This window comes from Pleurodeles waltl, chromosome 6 (assembly GCF_031143425.1).
Source record: "Pleurodeles waltl isolate 20211129_DDA chromosome 6, aPleWal1.hap1.20221129, whole genome shotgun sequence".
Taxonomy (NCBI): Eukaryota; Metazoa; Chordata; class Amphibia; order Caudata; family Salamandridae; genus Pleurodeles; species Pleurodeles waltl.
Window position 1 is genome coordinate 1,467,838,297 of NC_090445.1, and position 23,489 is coordinate 1,467,861,785.

The 23,489-nt window shown below is 40.4% G+C and overlaps 1 protein-coding gene across 1 annotated transcript in view; it reads left to right on the forward strand.

The window, feature by feature from the left end:
* The window catches only part of DNTTIP2 (deoxynucleotidyltransferase terminal interacting protein 2), a 59,046-nt gene that overhangs the window by 22,701 nt on the left and 12,856 nt on the right, over positions 1 to 23,489 (forward strand). The window contains exons 3-6 of the mRNA XM_069240972.1: positions 3,289 to 3,421; positions 3,857 to 3,952; positions 17,637 to 17,801; positions 20,376 to 20,485. Of these exons, the coding sequence (XP_069097073.1) occupies positions 3,289 to 3,421; positions 3,857 to 3,952; positions 17,637 to 17,801; positions 20,376 to 20,485 (504 nt within the window). The remainder of the gene's footprint in view (positions 1 to 3,288; positions 3,422 to 3,856; positions 3,953 to 17,636; positions 17,802 to 20,375; positions 20,486 to 23,489) is intronic.

The window sequence follows — 23,489 nt, forward strand, 5'->3', positions numbered from 1 at the left end:
TGATCTATATTTAGCAGTATATATTAGACTGCTGCTTAAACATTCCCCAGCCAGAAGCAAATATGCTTTATTTCTCTTTATGTTGGGGAGTTCTAACTCCCCCTTATGTCTTGCTGCCAACTGTATTATGTCATGGGAGACTTCCCTTTCAGGGGTGTAGAATTTAATAAAATATCTACTTGTTCATGGGACAGGTTGCTTGATAAATCTACCATGCCTTGTCCTGTTTAAAAAAAAAAACACTACTTGTCTCTTTGGTGCCATGTAGAGTGGTGACATATGACAACAATCTTGTTAGTAATAGCTCTGATAATAGCCACTCTTATTATGCCATGGCTAATAATATAGCAGGGCTTGAATACTAGCAATTCCCTTATTTTGCTACCGTTCTGCATATCTACATACTGGGGATCGAGGAAGCAGTAAACAATAATTCCAGGGCTGGAATTCCTTTGAGTTGGTGCAAACCTGCTAACTTGTATGTTTTAAGGGTTTTCACCAGCTCCTCTATAATATTTTCCCATACTGAGAAAGGTTGAGAATTTTACTCCTGACAAGGCCAGAAGTAAACCTTTTCCAGGGTGGGGAAAAAGTGGTTGGATGGAAAGTGAACTGCTAAACGCTCAACAGGTGTTAACTTGAGCAAATCTACACATGCATACTTGTTTGTGCTAAAATACAGTTCACAAATATTTTCTAGGAGTACTTTTTCCTGGTCCACTTCCGTAAAATCTTCATTCATGAAATATGTAAATATGCACAAAGAATTTCAGGGTGATCTGTCAAGTGGTGTCCGAGAAAAAGGGTGCGTGTCCAAAAAGATGCGTTGCCCATGTTAATTCCCATAGGACCTTTGAACAAGGCTACAGCCTGAACAACTGGACGGAATAACACCAAATTTGGCGAGAAAGTTAGCTGTGGGTACAGGGATTGTGCTTTCACTTATTTGGTGTAAATCTGTTCAATAATGTTTGAGAAAGCTTAAGAAATCCAAATTTGTATATCTCTGGCTGCGATGACTTCACAAATAATGATGAACTTGTGCAGGGAAATGCACAGCACTGTTTGGCTGCCAACACTTTATCCAGGAAGTGTTGGCAGCGATCTTGGGACCGGCTTTTAAGAAGTGTTTTTAAAAAAAAGGGGGGGGGGGGGAAGAAAGGGGGACAGGGTAGAGACGCCATGACTCTTCTCTTTCCCCCCCCCCCCCCCCCCCCCCCCCCCCAACCAGGGAAAAACACCCATACCCAAACCTCCGCAGCCACGGGGACAGGCACCTCCCCAAGGGATTCATGTAATTGTATACAGGGGGCTGCCACCTCCCTGGGGCATTTCAGTAATTGCCCACAGCCCTGTAGACTAACACTTCCCAGGGGCTGTTCATGTTTGAGGGCCCCCACCTCCCCTAGGTGCCACAGATGGCCCTGGGGACCACCACCCCTCTGGACTAACTTCAGCTATGTCCCGGGGTGCCTAGACTGGTTGTTATAGGGGCTGGCTTCATGACCTGGCCATAGGCCAGGCTCTGTAGACAACCGCTGCCGTTGTACAGTATTGAACATTACTGTGTTAGAAATTCGCTGGAAAAAAAACAAAGGTTGCATGAACGTTATAGTTGGGTTGTGAATTTACTCGTACAAAACCATAGAAATTCAGCATTTATAGTTATCTAAGGTAACTATAACTTATGTCCCCGTAATGCACTGCTTATGACTTCACATATTGCGTCACTTATTACTTGGTCAGTAGCATCGCTGATGACATCACTCATGACATCATGCCACGATTGTGAGTTTTCTAAAAGTTACTGAGTATTAAACGTGAATGCTAAGTGGCTGTAGAAATGCTTCTGTAGATTAGTGAGTGGGTGTGTAAGTATTGTATAGAAGAGTGAGTGGGTATGTGAGACTGTGTGTGTGTGTGTATATATATATATAGGTGAGTGGGTATGTGAGTTATTGTGGGGATGAGTGTGGGGGTTTGTTAGTGGGTGTATGTGTAAGTGCCTGCTTGTGTTAGTATCTGTATGGGTGAGTGGGTGTGTAAGTGGCTGTAATTGTGAATGAAAGGATTAATGAGTGGTTGTACAGGTGAGTGTTGGGGTGTGTCAGGGTCTGTAAATGGTGAATGCAACTGTGTATGAGTGGCTAAATGAGTGCATGAGCAGTTACACAAGTGATTGTGTGGGTGAGTGGCTTAGATGAGTGCATGTATGGGTGGATGAGTGTGTAAGTGGATGGATGAGTGAGTGATTGTGTAAGTGTTTGGGTGTGTGAGCGGCTTTATGAGCAAGTAAGTTAGTGTGAGAAGGGTTGCATGGGAGAGTATGTGCTTGTCTCATTGACTGTATACGTGTGTGAGTACCTGTGTTAGTGTATGTGTGAATGGGTGTGTGAGTAACTGTATGGGTGAGTGAGTGGCTATATAAGTGACTTTATGAATGAGTGAATAGATGTGAGTACCTGTATGCATGACTGACTCAGTGTGTGAATGGCTCTATCGGTGTGTGTTTATTTCCGTATGACCGGATGAGTAAGTGCGTGTATGGTCAGTGAGTAGTTTCATGAGTGGCTGTATAGGTGAGTTAGTGGCTTTATGGGTGAGTTGATGTGTGAGTAGCTGTATGGTTCAGTGATGTGTGGGACTGTATGGCATTTTGAATTGGTATGTCAGTGGTTGTATTGGAGTGGGTGTATGAGTGGGTCTGGATGACGTCATTTGAGATAACAGCAATGTCACTGACATGTCGAGTGATGTAACGTGTGATCATCAGCAGTGCTTTTGAGTATGATAAATTAATGAAATTGTTAAACTATCATTTAGTGTTTTATTGATTTAATGTTTGTAATGTGTGTATGTGTGTGTGTGTGTGTGTGTGTGTGTATATATATATATATATATATATATATATATATATATATATATGCAACTAGGCACATAAAAAATGACCTTTAAGGTAAAGAAAACTTGTAACAGTGAAATTGCATGTGTCTTACACAGAGCCTGGTTGGAACGGACAGTAATCTCCTCCCTCTGCCAGGGTTGGATACACCTTCTCTAGCAAAGTAAAGCACATTTCAGTAATATGAGCAGCTCTTGAGGAAAGTGGTGAAAATTTCCTCAAAAGTAAAAATGCAGAACAACTCTGAAACCACGAAATAGAAGCACAAAGGCACAGCGGATATGTGCCATTCAACCCATTTGAATATTCAGTAGTGACTCTTTATACGTTAAATTTTAGAATCCTGTGGTCTGCAACAATAATTTACCAAATGTTTTCTTTTGCAGCTTATTGTCAACCTCTATTGACACTGGCCTCAGTATCAAAGATATTGGAGGTTTATACATTGGTTTTGATGGATTGAAACAAACACCAAAGTCCAGTTCACTGAAAGTAAAGGAGAAAAAGCACAACGAGGAGGTAAGGCTGTGCTGTTTAAAAGGCTGGTTTTGAATGCTTTCCTTAGAAATAAGTATGTACTGTGGTTTGTTGTGTGTGGTGTGTTTTTTTTTTTTTTTTTTTTTTTTTTAAATGAACATCACATAACCGAGCTAGTAATGTGTTGGGTGTTCACATTAAAACTGTCATATTTGGCCTGACTAGTAATCCAAGGCTGTGTAATTTTCCATTGCACATAGTAGCCTCACATGTTCATTCCAGTTCTAATTTAGCTTGATGTCTCTTACATTCATGTTAACTGTATGACTTTGCATGTTGCTATCGGATAAATCTTGTTGTTTCCCCTTTTTTTGTTCGCCTAGGTAAGTAAATATCACTGTCCTTGCATCAGTTATCATAAAAATTAGGGATTTGTTATTTCATTTTATAAAATGTAAGTTTTCATTTCCATTTTAGGTACTAAAACGAAGCATTATAACACCAGACTTTGAAAAAAAGGAGTGTGTCCCGCCATACAGCGAATCCCTTCAACAGCTAAAGAAAAAGCGCAGGGTATGTTACAAATATATATTCCAGTCTTAGCCGTAGCCAAAATGCACCTGGATTACCTGTGCTTTGTGTAGTCGGAATAGTGACAGGATAACACATTCCATAGACTAAAACAATTTTGTTTTAGTACACGAATCAGGCCAATGCTGTCTAGCAAAGAGATTTTTAGCAATGTATTACCAGTAGTTTTGTTTCCTCTTTTGGGTAAAGTAATCCACAGTTACAGTTAATTCATATAGGTAGGCTCAACTCTGAGTTCAATCCTCCAAGTGGTACTTGTATTGCAAGTGGATATACTAACAGGAGCTCTCAAAAAGGGGTTTAGATTAAACTCTGTAATGTCACTCCTTTAAAAATTATCTCTAACTCCCTAGAACCAGATGAATGTTTGATACGTAAGACTTGTTCCTTCATTAACTTACTGTAGGTCTTTCTGTGTGCCTGTAAAGTGCTGGACACCCACTCAGTCCTACCGTCCTTCCAGATGAAACTCAAGCTAAACTCTGATATGAAAGAAAATGCACAAACTATTCACATCTGAGGAGTTTTGTTCAGACCTGGTGCTGGTTTTCTCTAGACAGCTTTAGCTTCTAGATTATCCTTTTCCTGTGTGTATCAAAAGATTATTTGTTTTCTGGTTTGGGGGCGGGGCTATTTTGATACTTGCAGAAGTAGGTTGTTTTTATAATGCTGCATTGATTCCTAGTGTTGGGCTTCATTCGTAGACATTCATGTAATTGCAAAAAGTATTTTGTTGTGGCAACACCAAAAAGAGCCTTAGGTAATAGACTTTCGTCAGTCTTTTGCCAAATGAGTTCGCAGACGGAATGGGTCTTGTGTAAGCACGTTAAAGAATATACTCACAATGACTCAATTTATTTAAAAATGTCAAACAGTTAATTTAAACTGTCATAAGTGACCACAGTATGACTAAAAATACCTTCTTTTTCACAAGAGAGCCAGTATCTAAAAAAGAGACTAAAATCACAACTAGTCCAGTGCTGTTTAAAAATAAAATCAAAGGCTCATAAATACCAATTCCATCACAACTTAAAAATTAGCTGAACAGAGAAATTCAAAAACATAATATCCTTTGTCACCAACAGAAACCTAGCCAGCTTTCTAAATCTAGCACACTTTCTGGGGAAGGCATTTATTTGACCTCATTAGACCTTTCCCAAGATCAAGAGAGGGCAAAACAAATGAGGAAGAAGGAGAAAGAGACTGAAAACTGTGGCGAATGCAGACAGCAGGGATTTGTAAGATGGAGATTAAAAGGGAGAGGAGTGTCTGGTAGTGGATTAAAACGGCCTGGGATGGATTTAAGACTACGGAACCTTAGTATTTAGCATGATGACATTTAATAGCTCCGCCCATGGACTTCTGAGTAGCACTTTGAGAACCAGCACTTCTTATTGTACAAGTAAAGCATTGATTGTGATTATGGTACAAAAGTAAATTCCTATTTGGAGTAATATCTTGGAGCCCTCTCCTGGTTACAACGTCCCACGTATTTTAATAGTGTGTTTGGGTTTAAATCATTTGGCTACGAGAATGGGATGCTTTGAAGAGATGTGACAATTACATTTTGCCCAGGTGTGCAAAAGCAAGCCTGGGGACCCCTGTAAGAAAGGTAAAAATGTGATTTGAAAGCGGTGACTAAAATGATATCCTGCTGGAGTCCTTGTTGCAAGTCTGTGAGGTGAAAACTGTGAACTAGACGGACAGTTCTTTCTTACCGTAACTGTTGATGATGTGGAAGTTCAAGTGATAGTAGATTCAGGAGCCCATTATACCGTGATCAGGGGAACTACAGCTGGATAAATTCCTTGATAGAATTAAAAGAATACCAAATTTTAGATGTGTGGCGTAAGGCAAAAAACAGTTAATTTGGTTTGATATTTTGAATGAGTTTTAGGGTTCCAGGGTGGTACGACCCAGTTGAAGGTATACATTGCAAGCAATGGATTTTGTCTTTTGGGAAGCCACAACAGAGGGAGTTGCAAATCGGATTGGACCCCAATCTTCCGAAACAGGTGTTGGGGCAAAGTCAAGAATAAATGGTGTATAAGCTCTATGCCACTGAACCTTTATGGAAGAAATTGCGCTGATTTTGTGAGGAGAATGTTATAGAGGAGATTGAAGCATCCTATTGGTTGCCTCCGATTGTGCTTACAAAGAGCAGCAGAAGGGATCAAGGATGTGTGGGGATCTCCATGACCCTAAATGCAGCAAAATGGGTGTACAAGCATCCTTTGTCCAACATTGGTGATACGTTGGTTTCGGGCAAGGGGCGAAGCTCTTCTATCCACTAGATTTGTCATCCGAATGCCTCCAGATCTTGTTACATCCTGAGTCTAGGCCACTAACTTCTTTGATTACACCTGATGGGGCTCACTGTTTTGGGAGCATGTCCTTTGGATTGGCCTTGGCATCGGCGGTTTTCCAAAGGGCAATGGATAGTTTATTCCACAATGTGCTAAATGTGTCATATTTCCAGGATGACATGTTGAATTTTGCAAGGGTAAGGAGACTCATGACAAAGTGTTAAATGAAGCCTTAAGCATTTTGCAAATATGTGAGTTGATGATCAAAATGGAACACTGAAGTGAATGGGGTGTAATATCTGGGCCTTTGGTTGAATGAGCATGGTGTGGCACCTAAGGTCAAACTGGTGAAGGCTATATGCTGTGTCTCCTGTAAACAAGTATCAATGGTGATTCTTCCTGGGTTTGGCAGACTATTACTCCCACTTCATACCCAGGCTTGCCAACAAAACTGTGTGCGTGAGAAAACTGAACTGCAAATTTGAGTGGTGTGAGGGATGTGGAAGTGAATTTACAAATATGAAGAGACAAAGGCTCTGCTCCCTCATTATCACCATTTGACACTCATAACAACTCTATTTTCTGCACAGATGCTGGGAATAATGGTTTGGGGATGTTATTAATACAGTGTAGGTAGGAACTGTAGTGAAGTTGCCTATGCATCAAGACTATTAAAGTGAAGTTATGTTACTCCATCATTGAAGGGGAAGCTTTGGCCTGTTTGTGGGGAGTCAAACACTTTAAGACATCTGTTTGGGGAACGAAATTTGTTTTACGCACTGAAGATCACCCATTAGTAGATGTTTTCACTACAAAGTGGTCATGTAAAACTTCCACCAGAATAGGAAGGTGGATAATGAGAATGGTGGAGAATGTTCCGGGAAAGAATGTGCTAGCCATATGTTTATCAAGGTTGCTAGTCAGTGGTTTGAAGAAGATGGGGTGGACAGCACAGATTGGTTGGCGGATGGGGTCATTGTGGTGGTTGGCGGATGTGTGGGTGCAAGCTGTTATAGAAGACATGGTGTTGGAGGAGGTTTTAAGGTACGGGTCAGAAGGATAGCCTAGAATAGGAAAAGCATCTGATTGTGCAGAGAAGTTTTGTTACCTAATTGATGAATTGTCAATGATTGACAATGTTTTGTGAGAGGGGAAACATTGGTGGTGCCTGAAGTGTTGAGAGAACACACATTAAATTTGGTGCATGAGTGTCGTGGGGATGAGTGCAACCAAGCACCAGCTGAGGGCAGAATATTGGTGGGCAGGTATGATGCGAAAATCGGGAATCGCACGCCTTGTGTGTGGAGTGTCCAGTATAAAAAAATAGTACAATATCCCCCTATATCTACTGAAAAAATAAATGCCCCATGGCCGAAAATTGGGAGCAACGTATCTGGGCCCTTTCGTGTTGTGAGTTCTGATATTGTGTATGCCATTGTTGATATTGATTATCATTCCACATGGCCAGAAGTCATGTCCATCTGTCGAGTCACTGACTATGAAGTCATCAGTTTTCTTGGGGAGATTTGGAACAGGGAAGGTGTTCCTGAAGATATAGTGACCGATAGTGGTGTGCAATTTGTTTTGCATGAAAAGAGTGAGTTCTTGGTGAAATGGGGGTGAAACACATTTGTTCTTTCAGTTATTACCCTCAACAAAACAGTTTCATAGAAAGGTGGAAGAGGACACTAAAGGTGGATTACAATTGGCTTTGTGTCGAGGTGATTGGTGGAAAGATGCTGTGAGCACTTAAACGGCATATCGCACTACTACTAATACTGTCATGGGTAAGACCCCTCTTGAGTTGATAAGGGGATGAAAAGCAAGGCTGATTTTGTTCAAGGGAGTTCAAAAACATAGTTTGGATTGAAATGTTGGCGTGTGAAGTACAGGAAATGTGTGTGTGGGATGGACATATCAGTTGGTGATACCATAGTAATTCACTAAAAACTGAAGGCTCCAGGGAAGTTATATTTGGGTCCAGATTTTACTCGCACAAAACCGTAGAAATTGAGCTGTTACAGTTATTTCAGGTAACTTTAACTTGAACCCTAGGGTAACTATAACTCACGCCCATTATGCTGCAACTGTCCCTCCTGTCTGTCCAGTATGGTCAGATTGCTGTCCTTGCCCCTCTTCTCTTTATTGTCCATGTACACTGCGTTGTCTCCTCCCTATTGCTTTCCATGGTCCGTTGTGCTGCACTGCCTCTCCACTTGCCCTGTGTGGTTGATTGTGCTGCTGCAAAGCCTGGCCTGTATTGTCAGTTTGGTGTCCCTACCCTCTGTTACCCGAGTCCATATCCCCACTCCATTCCTTCTGCCCTGCCTGATCCAATTTACTATATCTGGAAGCATTTTGAACTTGGTAAAATGGTGATTTTTTGGGGGGGGGGGACTGGAAAATTGATTTTCCCCTTTTACTTACACTAAAATCTCCTCTTTTTTTAAGCAGGAGCCAAATAAAGACGGGTAAATTCATTCGCTTTTGGGTTTAAGAACATCAGCAGTCCCCTGCCTGAATCGGTTCTTTTAGCATGTATGGTTGTTCTGCTACTGACTCTTCCTCCTGCCCTCAGTGGTCTGTAATAGTGCCACATCTTCTCCTGCTTGTCCTGCGTGGTTGGTTTGTTGCTCCAGACCCCGTTCCCATTGCCTCCATGGTGCCTTGCGCTGCCTCTGCCCCTCCCGCCTGCCCAGCGTTCTCAACTTATTGCCTCTTCACCTTCCTCCCAGCCTTCAGTTATCTAAGTCCATTCTCCTGACAGCTTCCTCCCCACAGTATTCTAATGAATAACTAGATTGCTAACATTCTGTATTTATGACATGTGTGGCACGCCTGACGTTATCTTGATATAATAAAAACTCTAATACCTGAAGCATTTCCTTTAGAGATTATAATAAGGAGAGGGTGTTATTTCCATAAAAATTACGGTTAGTGCTCTTTAAAAAAACAACAAAAAAAAACTAAAATGAACTCATATTTTGAGTCCTCAAATAGAGACAGATCACTATTAAATTATGTGCTATCTTTGTTTTTTAATATCCTTTGATCACTTGATATGTTTCACTTAATGGAGAGGATGTGGAATTATGACCAAAGCAGCAGACTTTGCAACTCTGGAGCCAGGTTTGAGTTTCGGCATCAGCTTGAAATCTGGTACTTCTGAGCAAATCACTAAATCGCCTCATGCCTCAAACCAAAATGAATTGATGTTTTTTGTGTGTAATGTACCTAATGCTCATGTAAAGTACTCCAGTACCTTTAGGTCAAGTATGTGCTATATAAAACTGCAGAAAACACAAAGAAGGTAAGTGGTTTGCACACTATTGTCATTGGGCTGCACCTGGGGTACATTTGGGTGATATTTGTGCTACATTTGGGATCTTTTTCTCTTTGGTGGCCACCTCAGGAGTCTTATTTGCTATGGAGTTCCCTTATTACCTCATTTACTGCAGTATCCTTAATAGGAAATGCTTTCAGGTATCGACTTCGATTCCATCAAGATGGCGTTCAGATGTCACACTTTTTAGCATAAATTCAGTATGTTAGACATTGTAGTAAAGCCGCTGATCACCAGGAAGTTCAATGGCAGTCTGCACCTCAGAATATTTTAATAAGAGGAAGATATTTAAGAATTCGCTTAAAACATGTCCTGATTTTTCTTTCCATAGCACTAACCGTAATTTCTATGACAAAATGACCCCCCCCCCTCCCATTTTCTTCCTCTCTAAATAAATCCTTTTAAGTTTTACCAGTTTTATTCAATCAACATGGCTTCAGGTATGCCACACTTCACACTTTTGTCATAAGTAAGACCGTTCGCGCTCTAGTTGTGCTTTAGAACGCTCAGAAAGGCTGCAGTAGAACACAAGGGAAACATCTGACAGGCTGCCTCTGTTGAAAGTTCATGTTTTACTGCGAATGTCAGACTTAATTCTCATATAGCTGAGAAAGATACTGTGAATTTACAGAAAATATTCTCTCAGTTTAGCTTCTGGAGCACCTTCCTTCACCTCCCTTGTGAAAAATGTTTCTCTCAGACATGATTCATGAAATCCCAGTAGGATCAACAAATGATTTATATTTATATTGTAACTAACGTTTGTTATCATCCTTTAGACACTCTCCTTGTTGTGAGCCTCAAAGCCATTCTTTTGCTAGAATACATTTCAATGGTGTGCTATCATGTATATTGTTCCCAAGATTGCTGCCAGCATTTCCTGATTGAAGTGCTGACAGCCAATGGGAGGCGTGTTTAGGCTCGCCCAGATTTACAAATATCTTTTACCTTTAATATCTCAAACTACTAAACAGATTCACACCAAGAAAAAGCATGGTCTCTGGACCAAGAGCTAGCTTTCTACCAAATGTGGTGTATTCCGTCCAGCATTTCGGGCTGTAGTCGTGTTAAAAATCTCTATGGGGAATCAGCATGGGAAAAGCACTTTTTTGACCCGACCCCCCGTGAAACATTGCGTGCACAAAAAGACGTTTTTTTTTTGTTTTTTGTTAAATTTCATGACGATTCAGCAAACTGTGCTAAAGATACAGCCAAGCCAAGAAACACTTTTCATATGGTTTATTTGGTACATGTTGCCAATATGTTGATATTGTTGTAAAAAAAGGTAAATATGTTACATATCGTCGGCTTTGAAACAGGCATGTGCAAAGGAATGCTGAGGGAGATTCAGGGCAGAAGTTAGAGCGGCGGTAGCTGAGTCATTTGCATGAACTTATAATGTAATTCTTCTTAGCTTGCTTGGAGTGTTCTCTTCATAGAGACATCAGGCCCAAAAAAAAAAAAATGATGTACTTGACCACTCAGTATGGCGAGTAATATTTCATCAGGTTGACCTATATATATATATATAACTTACCCCTTCTTGCAAGTTGACAAAGAACAGGTGTTCTGCTCAGTCAGAAAGTGAGGAGCAATACATATTTAAATCTTGTTCTCAACACATTTTCTGTGTTTTCTGAGACCGAGGTCGAAAGTCAGTTTGTCCTACAATTAATTTTCCTTCAGACTGCAGAGTTCCAGGATTTTGCCAGGATGTCCCTAACACACATTTAAATAGCTAAGTCAACTGTACAAACATCTCAAAATATACTTCAGTAGTTGTGAAAGCACATTGTACTCATGTGTGATAAAAAAAAAAAATATTTGAATAGGATGAAAACAAACCAGTACACTTTACTTGGTGACATGCAAAGAATAAATATGTTTTCAGAAACCAGATTTTCACAGATTAATACATAATGTAGTTTTATCGGTAAAGCTGTAGGTTAGTGGAAGGGTTTTGGACATTTCTTGGTAATGTTCTGTCTTTAAAAGAAATTATGCAACCACATCATGCTTTGGTGATATATTTATTAAAAGTGAGTGTTTAAACAAACCTAGAAACGCTCCGTGCACAAGAAGACTTTATATATATATATATATATATATATAATGTACATACATGACGATTCAGCAAACTGTGCCAAAGATATAGCCAAGTCAAAAAACACTTTTCCTATGGAAAGTGGGTCCTAACTATAACTACCTACTGGCAACTAGCAGTAAGTTTATTCTGTAAACAATGTCTTTTTTAATTATTTTTTTTACTTTTTTATTTTATTTGATTTTTTTATGGTTTATCTGTTTGGTACATGTTGCCAACGTGTTGATATTGTTGTGAAGAAGGGAAATGTTTCATCTTGTCTGCTTTCAAACATGCATGGGCTGACTTTTCATCCTGAGGCTTTTGTTTGAAGGATATCACGACCACCCTGCATCTTCTCTAAAATTGGGGGTTTACGTTGGGGTACTGTAAGACATTGGGTTATTACTTGAGAGGAGTAGAAGCCCCCCTCAAATAAACACAATCCTTGTCAGGGTGAACCACAAAAAGTCTCTAATTTAACCTGTGCTTCACTCTGGTAGCTTGGCTCAAAGCAGATGGGAACAGCTTGGAGGCAATGTATAAAGCCTTTATGAAGCACCCAAACAGCAATAACGTGATACCGCAACTCAAGAAAAATAAGGTAGGGTTTAACAAATAAAATGACAACAAAAACCCAGTCAGTAGAACCAGAGATGTTAGTTCTTATGTTTTTAGGTAAAAAGAGAACCAAGAAGCACAAAGAGCCACTCTCATTTATCTGGTTCGGCAAAACATGGGGAAGGTCACAAGTTTGGATCGGCCACAATGGAAAGTGTCAGATTCAGAACAGGTTAGGCCTGGCAAAAGATTTAGCTTGCTGGGTCAAAATGGCACTTTAAAACTGCACTACATGCTGCGTTGTCAGTCCTTAGATATTTTTTAAAAGGCTACTTTATTGAGTGGCACAATGAGGATTGCTGCCCACTAGTAATTAATTTACAGCCATGGGTGCATGTATTGCAATATACTAGGGATCTACAAGCAGATTAAATATACCAATCAGATGTAGGCCAATTTCACCAGGATCCAGAGAGACCTCCAGCACATTACCGTTGATTATTGGGAAAAATTGGAAAAGAAAAAGGAGTCCTAAAAGCCAAGCAAAACAGTTTTAGCAAATTAAGGCAAAAAGCTAGGGTGACCCTGCAGGTAGGGCCATACCGAATAGATAGCTACATCGCAAACAAGCAAGGGGGTAGTGCCAATAATACTAGACTTTGTGGTTTATTACCCTCGCCAATACGGACATAGATAATGAGTGAATATCTCTACTTAATCTCTTCTGCCATTGTGTGATTTACCCTCCCACAAACGTTTCTAAGTTGTGTCGTATTTCCATGTGTAGAGAAATTCCTGTACCGATAAAACACAGTAAAGGTTTGAGATAGCTCCCTTGGAGCCCACCTGCATGGATGAAGAATATCTCAGAGAGGGTTTTATCACGTGGTAGCACAGCAAACTGTAGGATTGGTCCCAGCATCTGATTTGACATAATGTAATCATCCCTTCTCTGAGGTATGGAATTCAGCCATGCATTGTGGAAAGGTCTTAAGAGTAGAGGCACTAAAAATATCTTGATCATTCAGAGGCAGCCTTTTTTCCAGGGGTAAAAGGCTTGGTCATCTAGCGCAAGAGCAAAATCATAATTATAATACAAAAGGGTGGGTATCTCACTAATTGTGTGGACACCACAAAGATATCACACCTTTTCAGCATGGAGCTGACAAGCAGACTAAGGTATGCATTTGGCAGGTTCTGTTGTTTAACTAAACCAAGTCCACAAGGGTCTATAATGCGCAGTTGGTCTGCAGCGTAGTAATGGGTTATACTGGTCAGGGACATACCACCATAGTCTGGATCAGTCATTTCTGAGCTATGTGGGGTGTTTCACCTCTCCGTATAAATCTCAAGAGTTGTTGGATGTTTTTGAAGTAGTTCCTGTCAAACCACGCTGACAGGGACTGAAACAGATGTAGACGTCTGTGTAGAACGTTACATTTTATAATCTAGAAGATAATGAGTTTGGCCCAAGCCTTGAAATCATTTTTGATGACTGCCAGCAGAGGGGGATGATTTGCGTTATAAAGTTCAGCTGTGGTCTTTGCGATCTTGACTCGGAGGTATTTTATTGATTTCATAAACAAGTTGAAAGGGAGGTTTGGCTCAGTAGGACAGCTTTAGATTTATCGGAGTAAGTTTTCTGTCTGGAAACTGATTCAAAAGATGCAAGGAGAACCTTAAACACCGAAAGGGGGACACCAGTGTAAGCAAGGCTTCATCTACACATTGAGTTTTTTATATATATATATATATATATATATATATATATATATATATATATATATATATACACACACCAAATTTGACACCAACTATGGAAACAATTTGTTTGACCAAGCAGACAAGAGGGGAGTGTGGGCAGCTGTGTCTGCAAGAGGAAAGGCCCCGACTAGAGTCCATTTATGCAGCTTTATCTGTTGGAGCGGTATAGTTTGAAAATGAGTTTCCCAGAAATTGTAGGCCAAGACCTATTAGCTGAAGAACGAGTTGCCGAAAGCACCAGTTCACCTGGTCAGAGGCCTTCTCCGCAAGGATCTTTTTGAGGATGAACTTCTCTACCAAGTGGACAGCTGATTTAACATCATGCACCAGGAGCCCACGGATGAAGCTACTCCAGTCATGGTGAGTGAGGGAACTACATAATTTAGGCGAGAAGTCAACATTTTTTTATATAGTTTTACATCAACATTTAATTGGACATTTGGTTGTGAAGAAAAAACGTCTTTACCTTCCTTGTGTATGTGTGTGATAATAGACTTCACCATAGATGAAGTGGAACCAGTGCTAGGTGGAACCAATGCTAATGCAAAAATTAAACATTGGGCAATAAACATGTTAGGGCTGGGAGCCTTGTTGAGTTTCAAGGTTTCGTCTAGTTGTATAATCTCTTCTAGGACTTCTTTTTGAAGTGCAATTAGCTTGGAGACCCACACCCCTTCAAGGAAAGTCACTTGCCGATTTAGGGAGCAACTGGTCCCCCAAGTACAGATTAGCATAAAACATTGTAATTCAAGTTTATCCTCTCCTTAATAAGCTTATTGCCAGTGTCAGTCAACGGTTACTTAATATAGTTACTTTCCTGCATACCTCGGAGCACCCTGGCCATTGAATGCCCATTGTATCTCCAACAACATAACATTTAGTATCTAGTGATTAATGTTTTCTCCAGGCATCTTGAAGTCTGAGGTCCGCGAGGAATCTCTTCAGTCTTTTAGAATAAGCACCATCTACCTCACATTACCCTCTTAATTGTTTTGGAGGTTACAGACCAAATAAAAGTCCCAGTCAAGATAACCTCTACGCTGGCCACCCCTGTCAAGTCTTGGAGAAACTGCACACATTAAGTATCTTAAGCTGTATTTAGGGCAAAAATTGTGGCTAATGTGATTAGGTGTTCAAATAGGGAACTGGTTAGGATCAGATATCTGCCCTCTTTATCCATTTTAGTGTCACATGAAGTAAAGGGAATGTTGCTTTAGAAGTATCGCTACCCCTTGTTGCTTCGTGTGATCAGAAGAGTAAAAGGCTGTATGGAGTAATCTATGCCTAAATCTATGATGGTCCTTTTTTAGGTTACAGGCTTTCTTGTAGGCGAATTATGTCTCGTATGGCTGTAAGGATTTTCCAAATAGTTCCCTGCTTAATCTGGGCATTCAGTGAAACAATATTAAACATCTGAGATGAGTCAGATCAAGGGGAGCAGTGTAAGTGCAGATGAGTATTATCTGAAGTGTGTTGTGGCATAGGAATTCTCCAAACAAACTCACAACAGTAACTGGCTCATGATGGCTGTGAGACCCTCCGATAATGTTATACGAAGGGCTAACACCCGGCCCTTCGACCACAAAGTGGAGAACCAGGGAACTTTCCTGATCTCATTGAACATCTCCCAGTCAAACAATCTCCCAATCCTGGCTGATCACTGGGTTCAGAGTAAACACTCTGGGTCCAATGATTTCCATGCACTCACTGCCAGGAGTCCACCGGGCCTACCATCCGTATCTATCAACATTGAGCAGGTCCCTGCATCCCAGCACAAAGGCCTCCCTCACCCTGCTGTACGCCTCAGAGTGTCAAGGCCTCAGCGCTGTCTCCCCGAGGCCACATTGCCACCAGGTCTGATATAGGGTCAGAAAGGACAGCAGCCAGCAGGGTAATACCAATCCGGATCAAGTCACCTCCGGGTCCCCACGGACGTTTTACAAAAAAGTGGATGGATTGATAGATGGAATGCTAGAAAAATCTCAGCCACTGGTAATTACTTGGGCTGCATCCCAGTCCATCGTTTTGTTGTGTTTTTTTTTTTAATTTATTTATTTATTTATTATTATTTTTTGGCACACCATGCCACCTCTGTTTAGATAAAGTCATATGCATGTAAGTCTTGACCATTCTCTAAGAAAAGTCTAGCCCAAACCACAGACCTTAACTAGAAAACCAGCAAACAAAGATCAATTTCACCTTTTTTTTTTTTTTTTTTTTTTTGTGTGTGTGTATAATGTGCGGCTGGTTTGCCCAGACGTGAGTCCGGTGCACACCGTGCCACTGGAACCAAGCTGTACCCGACTGATGCAACCTCATAAGTGTTGCTTGTGTTGAATCTACTTTTGAATTTTGTTTGAACTTCATATTGGTTTTGAAAATCTATTTACAGATTTTGCTGCAATGGAGCAAAATTTCATCATAGTTTAAAGCTAGACATTAATTAACTGTTATTTGGTGTACATTTAAAAGATTTATCTGGATGGCATTTTAAAGGTGGACCTGTTTGTAGCATATGTTGTTGTGTGTTAGTTTCCATTTGTATTCCTTATGTCAGGGCAATAATTATCCAAAGAGGTAATTTGAAAGACACTGAAGACACATACTTGTTATGTGTTTATAACCAGACTACATTTGATGGTCAGTGTTGAGTCTTGTAATTTGTTTTATTGGTGTTTGGTATTTTATTTATAGAAAATAGTATCTAATGCCCTTTTTCCCCAAATATGACAATAAGGCGTGTTGCAGAGATGCTATAGTTTCTACTACATAGGGAGGATTGCAGGCAGTCGGTGCCACATTTAAATACTCTAGAGAGAAGACTCGAGTCTTGTGTCAGTTTCGATTACAAATCTTTATTGCTAACATTGCTGTAAAGTTACATGAATAACCCTCCGAATTGAGCACGCAAGTGCTGTGACCTGTTGTAATCTTTCTGTGTGCTTTTAACCACGCCCACTCTTGCTATTCATTCTTTGTTGTGCTTGTCTTAAATGCTTCATTGGTGCATTTTGTGAAATGTCCCTCCTTTGTGTGCGGAGTTCCTTTCCAAGCGATTTCACTAAGTCTTTTTGCCCATCACACAGTCACGATTCCTCCTATTATAGCATGTGATGACCCCTCCTTCGGTTTTGGTTTGCCTTTCTTCCTAGCTGCGAGCCCTTCTAGACATTCACACAGGGAGCCAATAACTCTCACACTCATGGCAGACGTGGCGCTTTGAATTTACCTGCTTCAGTCAACTGTTTACTTTTTTTTCAGTTTATGTGGCAAGAAAGTCCGGTTAGGAATTTACAATGCTAATAGCTCTAACTCAAGCAAACGCAAGACCCATTGCATTGCATTGCATTGCAAATACTAGTTATGAATTGCCAGTGTTACCTACATACTGATTGCTGTACTGTAAACCGGAGATTCAGAGCAGTGGTAATGCTCTTTATCCTGTACAGTGTGGAATCGCCAGTGAAAGCAATGCAAAATAATGCATTGCGTTTGGCAACTGCTTTTAAGTGTAAGAATGCTGCCTATCTTGCTTCATCTGTATCATAGACTCTGTATCTTAAGAATTTCACATTCTGTGTTTTAGTTGTTCTTCATATTGCCTTATAGGAAGAGCGAGCAAAGACAACTGGTGATGGCTGGTTTGGTATGAAGGCTCCAGAACTAACTGATGAACTGAAGAATGATCTGAAAGCACTGAAGATGAGGTCTGCAATTGATCCAAAGCGATTTTATAAGAAGAATGATCGAGAAGGTTTTCCAAAGTATTTTCAGGTATTGAAAGTGGAGCCAGCTTTCCATATTTTAATATTTATTAAATTCTATGTTTTCTGTTCTTCTTATCCTGTAAATGTATTTGGTAATCCTGAGTGATGGTTTATTTGTTTGGGGATGCAAACACTACAATTCATTTATTTCTCTTCTTTGGAGCCAAAGCTCAAGATTTCTCACTGTCTGAGTTGGGTGCTTCCTGTCAGCATTGTTAGCCTGAGCAAGTAAAACATGATTGACTGGTCGCGCTGTACTCCCAAACATTTACAACTTAATGGTGCGATCAGGAGTTTGGTGGATCATGGACATTGTTAACCTCGAATCTTGAGGCAGTGTGTCCCAGAGACAAGGTTCAAAACTGCATTTCAAAATGCAGTCAATAAAGAAAGGACTGACCCCAAAAGTTCTATATTAGAACTTAGACAATAATTGGCGCATAGTCAATTCATCGCGCCTGTTGGACCTTTACAGGTGTTTAGCCATGGAGCCCTCCATCAGGCAAGACGTGTTTTGAAGCAGTGCTACACAAGTCCTTTCAGCCACGCATTCAGTTTCTAACTCTGCGCACACACATCACTGAAATGGCTGCAAAAATACTGCCTTCTTGGCGCCTGGCTCCAACCTACATTAAACAACATCTGTGAGGGGCTGTGTGCCCAGGAGCAGGAGGCGGCAAAACCAAAGTGCTGGGACTTCGCCCGGAAGCAGGGGAGGAGCCCCTTAACTGTGTGCGGACGTGACTTTATGGGCTGCGGAAAGGGAGGGCCCCTTCTTCAAGTATACTAACAGCACATGGGAGAGACACTAAAGAGATTCAAAGTCACATGCGGAGCGAGATGCAAGACTAGTTTACAGAGAGATAAAGTCATGAGAATGTAAGAGACAAAGTCTCACGTTAAAAAGAGGGAAAGCCAAAAGCACAGCAAGACGAGACAAAATAAAGTTGCAGTGATACAAATGCAAAGAAAGGTGAAACAAACTCGCGCACCACAAAAACTGTCACACAAAGACAGAAACAAAAGGACAAGTCAGAGAGACAATAACACAGAAAGAAACGTGCGCTGAAAAAAAAAGGAACAAACAAGACAAAAAGTGAAAAAGGCAAACGACCAGATGAAATTAATGCATTTCTGGATTTGTTAAAGTTTGTTGGAGGAGGGGATGCTGTGGGCTCTTCGCTCACTAAGGGAGCAGTGGAGCTCGCTTGGAGACAACCGTGCTTCTCTGCACACAAACGGTGAGATTAACCCCCCACATTCCTGTAAGTCTGTAGGCAAAGGAGGAGGGGAAGCCTTGGGCTTTGGGTCATGGAGGGAGCAGAATAAACAAAAATCATGAGCTGCTCGCGTGCAGAGTTGTACAACACTTAGTTCTGCTTCTCGCCAAGCCTCAGCTGAGCTGCAAAAGAAACCAAGTGCGAGAACGTACGACAAATGTCCCAAAAATGAAAGCCTACAAGTAACCGGACCAGTTCCATGGGGGTGGGCATCAAACCAAATGGAGGGGCAATTGTAAGCAATGCCCACAGAAATGTAAGGATTTTCAAAGGGCACGCAATGGAACGAATTACAAGAGGTGGGTGTGTTATATACCCACAGTTGGGATAAAGTGTGCCTCGTAGAGGCAGTACATGCGCTGCTTAGGCGAGACCTAAAATACCATGAAGGCTTATTATAAAATTCAAAAGGTATAATACAGAAAGATTTAAATGCAGATGTATCCAATCTAATTCAAATAGTCATTGCCGTGAAGGCTCCCATCTGAACAACAACACAGAATTATATGCAAAATGGAAAATAGACCAGGTCTCAAATGTGCAGTAAAATCAGTAATAAACATCGTGCAGTATCCCTGGTAGAGACCGAAAAAGAAACAGTTTGCCACCCAAATTCAAGGGTTTATATAGTCATTTTCACAATAAGAAATCATTACAACTTCATAGTCACCAAGGTGTGAGCAAAGAATTACATTTTTAAGATATATCACATGTATGAATCTTCATTTAACTATACCACCTTAGCACTAATCCACTCACTACATGACTATTGCTTCAGCCGCACTGAGCTAATGCTGTCTGAAGGTGTCCGAACAAACTAATTACAAGAACAGTGAACCATTGTCAATTCCTACAATACCGCATGGAAGCAGAAGGTCCTTAAAAACAGCAAAGCTAGAGGTCTCTTCTGTAACAGTCTCATTCAGAAATAAACCTGTTCATGTCTCACTTTGCGTAGCGTCGTCAGAAATACAAACTGAGAATAAATAGTATGATGTGACCTCCATTTTCGACAAGGTGGCGGCAAGGCCTAACTGAGGCCCTGTTAGCATAAGCCAGGAAAACACTGTTTAGCAAGTTTTAGCATATTGTTTGAACTACAGTAGTTCCATTTCAGTTTACATATGTACTTTCAAGTGTAGGTTAATAGATCTGTACACCATTATTAATGCACATTTTGTATAAAATGCACCAAAGCGCTAACACTAATTTGGGCCAATGAGTGCACAAAGGGTTTCTGCTGTGGTTTGCATCCTTACCAAGGTTTAGTCAATGGAAATTGTAACTTTGAATGTCTGCAGGTCGGAACTGTTGTTGACAGTGCTGTGGACTTCTACCATTCAAGAATTCCTATGAAACAAAGGAAGAGAACAATTGTGGAAGAACTCCTTGCAGATTCTGAATTTAGAAGGTATTTAAGAAATCTTACATGCTAACTTGTTTGATGCTATGATTTTAATTGTTGTGGAAAGTGAACAATTCAGGTTGAGGGAAAGAGCACAGAAAAATACATTGCTATTAGCGCCTGTGCTCTTTAGCATTTGTCCTTTTTATGTGAGTTCCGCGAAAATCTTTAATGGTATCATGATACAAAGACAATTATCAATATTTTTAAATGTGGTTTTAAAGTAGTTGTGCTGTGATGCCAACAAATGCTGTATTGCTGACAAGTGTAATAAATGAAGTTAATTTAAGTACATATCCATAAAACATTACATGGAGTGTCAAATAATACAGATAAAATTAACATTAAAATTTCACCGAATACAAGTACAGCTGTACCTAATATTTGATAGGAGTGTGGTTATAGGTTGTACCATTTAAAGACTGATTCTCTTTAACCAATAAATTGTTCTGCCTTTCCTTTTCCAGAATAGTAGTATATAATGAGACACAGCAAAACTACCAATCTGTCTTATTTTAAATTGCGCCATGCTGTTAAGTAATTGGAATATCCATATTCTTTATCAAGGGCATCAACCATTTAAACCAAAGTTTCGAATGCAGATCTCGGCCTCCTCCATTTAATGGAAGAATGGGCTTCATTTGGTCTGGTATATCGATGACCATATTGAAGTAAATATAGCTAATGGCAAAGTGCCTACTCTACATTTTTCTTAATAATATCTTAAACTGTCTTTTCTACTTCTAAAAGGAGACACTGAGCAGTTTAACGTTTCACTTTTCACCAGAGAAAGAGAGAGATTGAAGATTGTGTTGAAATCAGTTTACTCTTTCTTAGTTCATAACAACATACTTATACATAAAACTAATTGACTTAATTTCATCTGCTGTCTTCATGTCATTTGGTGGTATTCATGTGATGGTAATGAATCCTGTAGGTGCTAAATTAGCATAAGCATGGTTCAGCAGATTCTCAAAGTAAAACCTTGATGTGCACCTCGTGCATGAAAACAACTTTGGATTGGTAACCAAAAATACAAAATATGTTTTTATCTTTTGTGCCTGGGAAGGAATCCATGGGCCAGAGGCATAGAAACCCTGTCTTGACTGAGTGACAAAAGTGTTTTTGCAACAAAATATTTCCAAACCTGATCTTTCATAAGTGACACATGATGGTGAAAATTAAACCATATAAGATTTACCTGTGAATTCCAAGTGTAAGACTAAAACCTATCTAGGTTCTATATCGTGCTGTATACTTACAGGTGCTAAGTGTGAACCTGGGGGCATAACTATACAATTTTATTTGATTGGTTTTAGGGACTTTCTGTGGTGTATGTTATCTGAATGTCCTCTGTGTTTAGATTGTAAAGCTCGGTTATTGGTATAGATTCTGGTTTGGAATCTACCTTGTTGGAAGTGGATACAGTGTTTTTTTGTTAATTTGAATTGGAAGCTTGACTAGGATTTAATATCGAGGCCATTTAATATGATAGAGATGAGGCTTCCTATGGTGTTTCTTACAATGGGTGCCCACCCTTTTCTAGTTTCTGGCAACTGAGTAGTGTGAATTATTTATGAAGCTGTAGACCTGTCTGTTTAAATTGTGAGTCAACAATCTGAAGCCCTGGATTAGGCTTTTCAGTGTTGTTGAATAATGTAGTGTTAAATTCAGTATTTGGTCTACTATCTTTGTTTAATTGAGTTCAGCATTCCAGCCTGATACTGCAGGTAGCATGCATGACCAGCAACACCAGCTTACTAAACTCTTTAATGAGTGCACCTTTGCGTTGGGTGTGCCCAGACAAGTACTCACTGTGCCATGGGTTTAAGTTTCACCCTATTGACAGGGCCCAGGCAGGTCAGGAGTGTTCTGTTAGTGTTTGTGTACCTATTTAGAGGGAGCCTGGCCTGACCGTTCGGGCTGGACAGTTCCTGTAGGAGGAGGAGGGCCAAGCCTGATTTACATACGGCGGGTTCCTGAACGAGATGGCACAGTGAGAAAACCACCTGAAGGTCCAACAACTAGGTTAGCAACCAAACTTGTCTTCCTGCATATGTTAACTTTCCTTTGTTTTTTTTAGACTATGCTAATCTGTGCCAGGTGCTAGCACACATGGCTGCAGATGAGCTGAGGAAGACAGACCATTTTGTGCACATGTTCGTAGTGCAGACCTTCTCATGGCAGGCAGCATACGCTGCAGACTTCTCAAACTCTGTCCTGCTATGGTCTTAATAGCCGTTTTCGGTACACAGTACCTCCACTGCCCCCATAGTGGCCTCCCTGTGAGAATCTCTTTGAATTCCACCTGAAAGGTGAAAGTGTTTTTACTCGTTCTATTTTAACGGGTCTTTTTTTACATGTATTTCAGGTTTCCTTGTTCTCTTGACATTTTATTGCAGGGTTTAATTTTCTCCTCTTATTGTTTCAATGCTAATCTCATCTTTATGACTGTGGCATTTAAGACTAGCTTCAAGCAAAACAAATCTTGCTTGAGTTGACCTCACATGGCATGCATGTCTTGTATAGGAAGTTTTCATTAGGTGGATTCCTGTCTATAATTTTAGGAAATCCAGCCAAGTAAAAGACGTAACGTGTACTTCTGTGGAGCATCATTTTTTGGTGCTGGATGTAGCTGGTCACCTGTGGTGGTTTCTTTGCATCCACTGTTTTAGTATTGCTTCTCTGAAGGCTGCTCGCGCAGGTGCACTGTTTAGGCCCTCATCCACTTCTTCCTGTGGTTCTGGATGACCGCTGTAAAATCCGTGAGGTTATTACAGTAATGCTGGACCAAACCCCTGTTCTTGAACCTGTTCTTAAACAGGCTAGGAACTCTCTTTACCAAACTGTTAATCAAATTCTCAGGAATTTCAGCTCATTGCTATTATTAACGTATTGCATGGGCCTGATGTTGCCGATTGTTGTACTCTGAAACAATCCACACATCTCTCATTACAAGAAAATTGAAACATAAACAAGGTGTAATTTCCTGTTTGTTATAGCACATCCT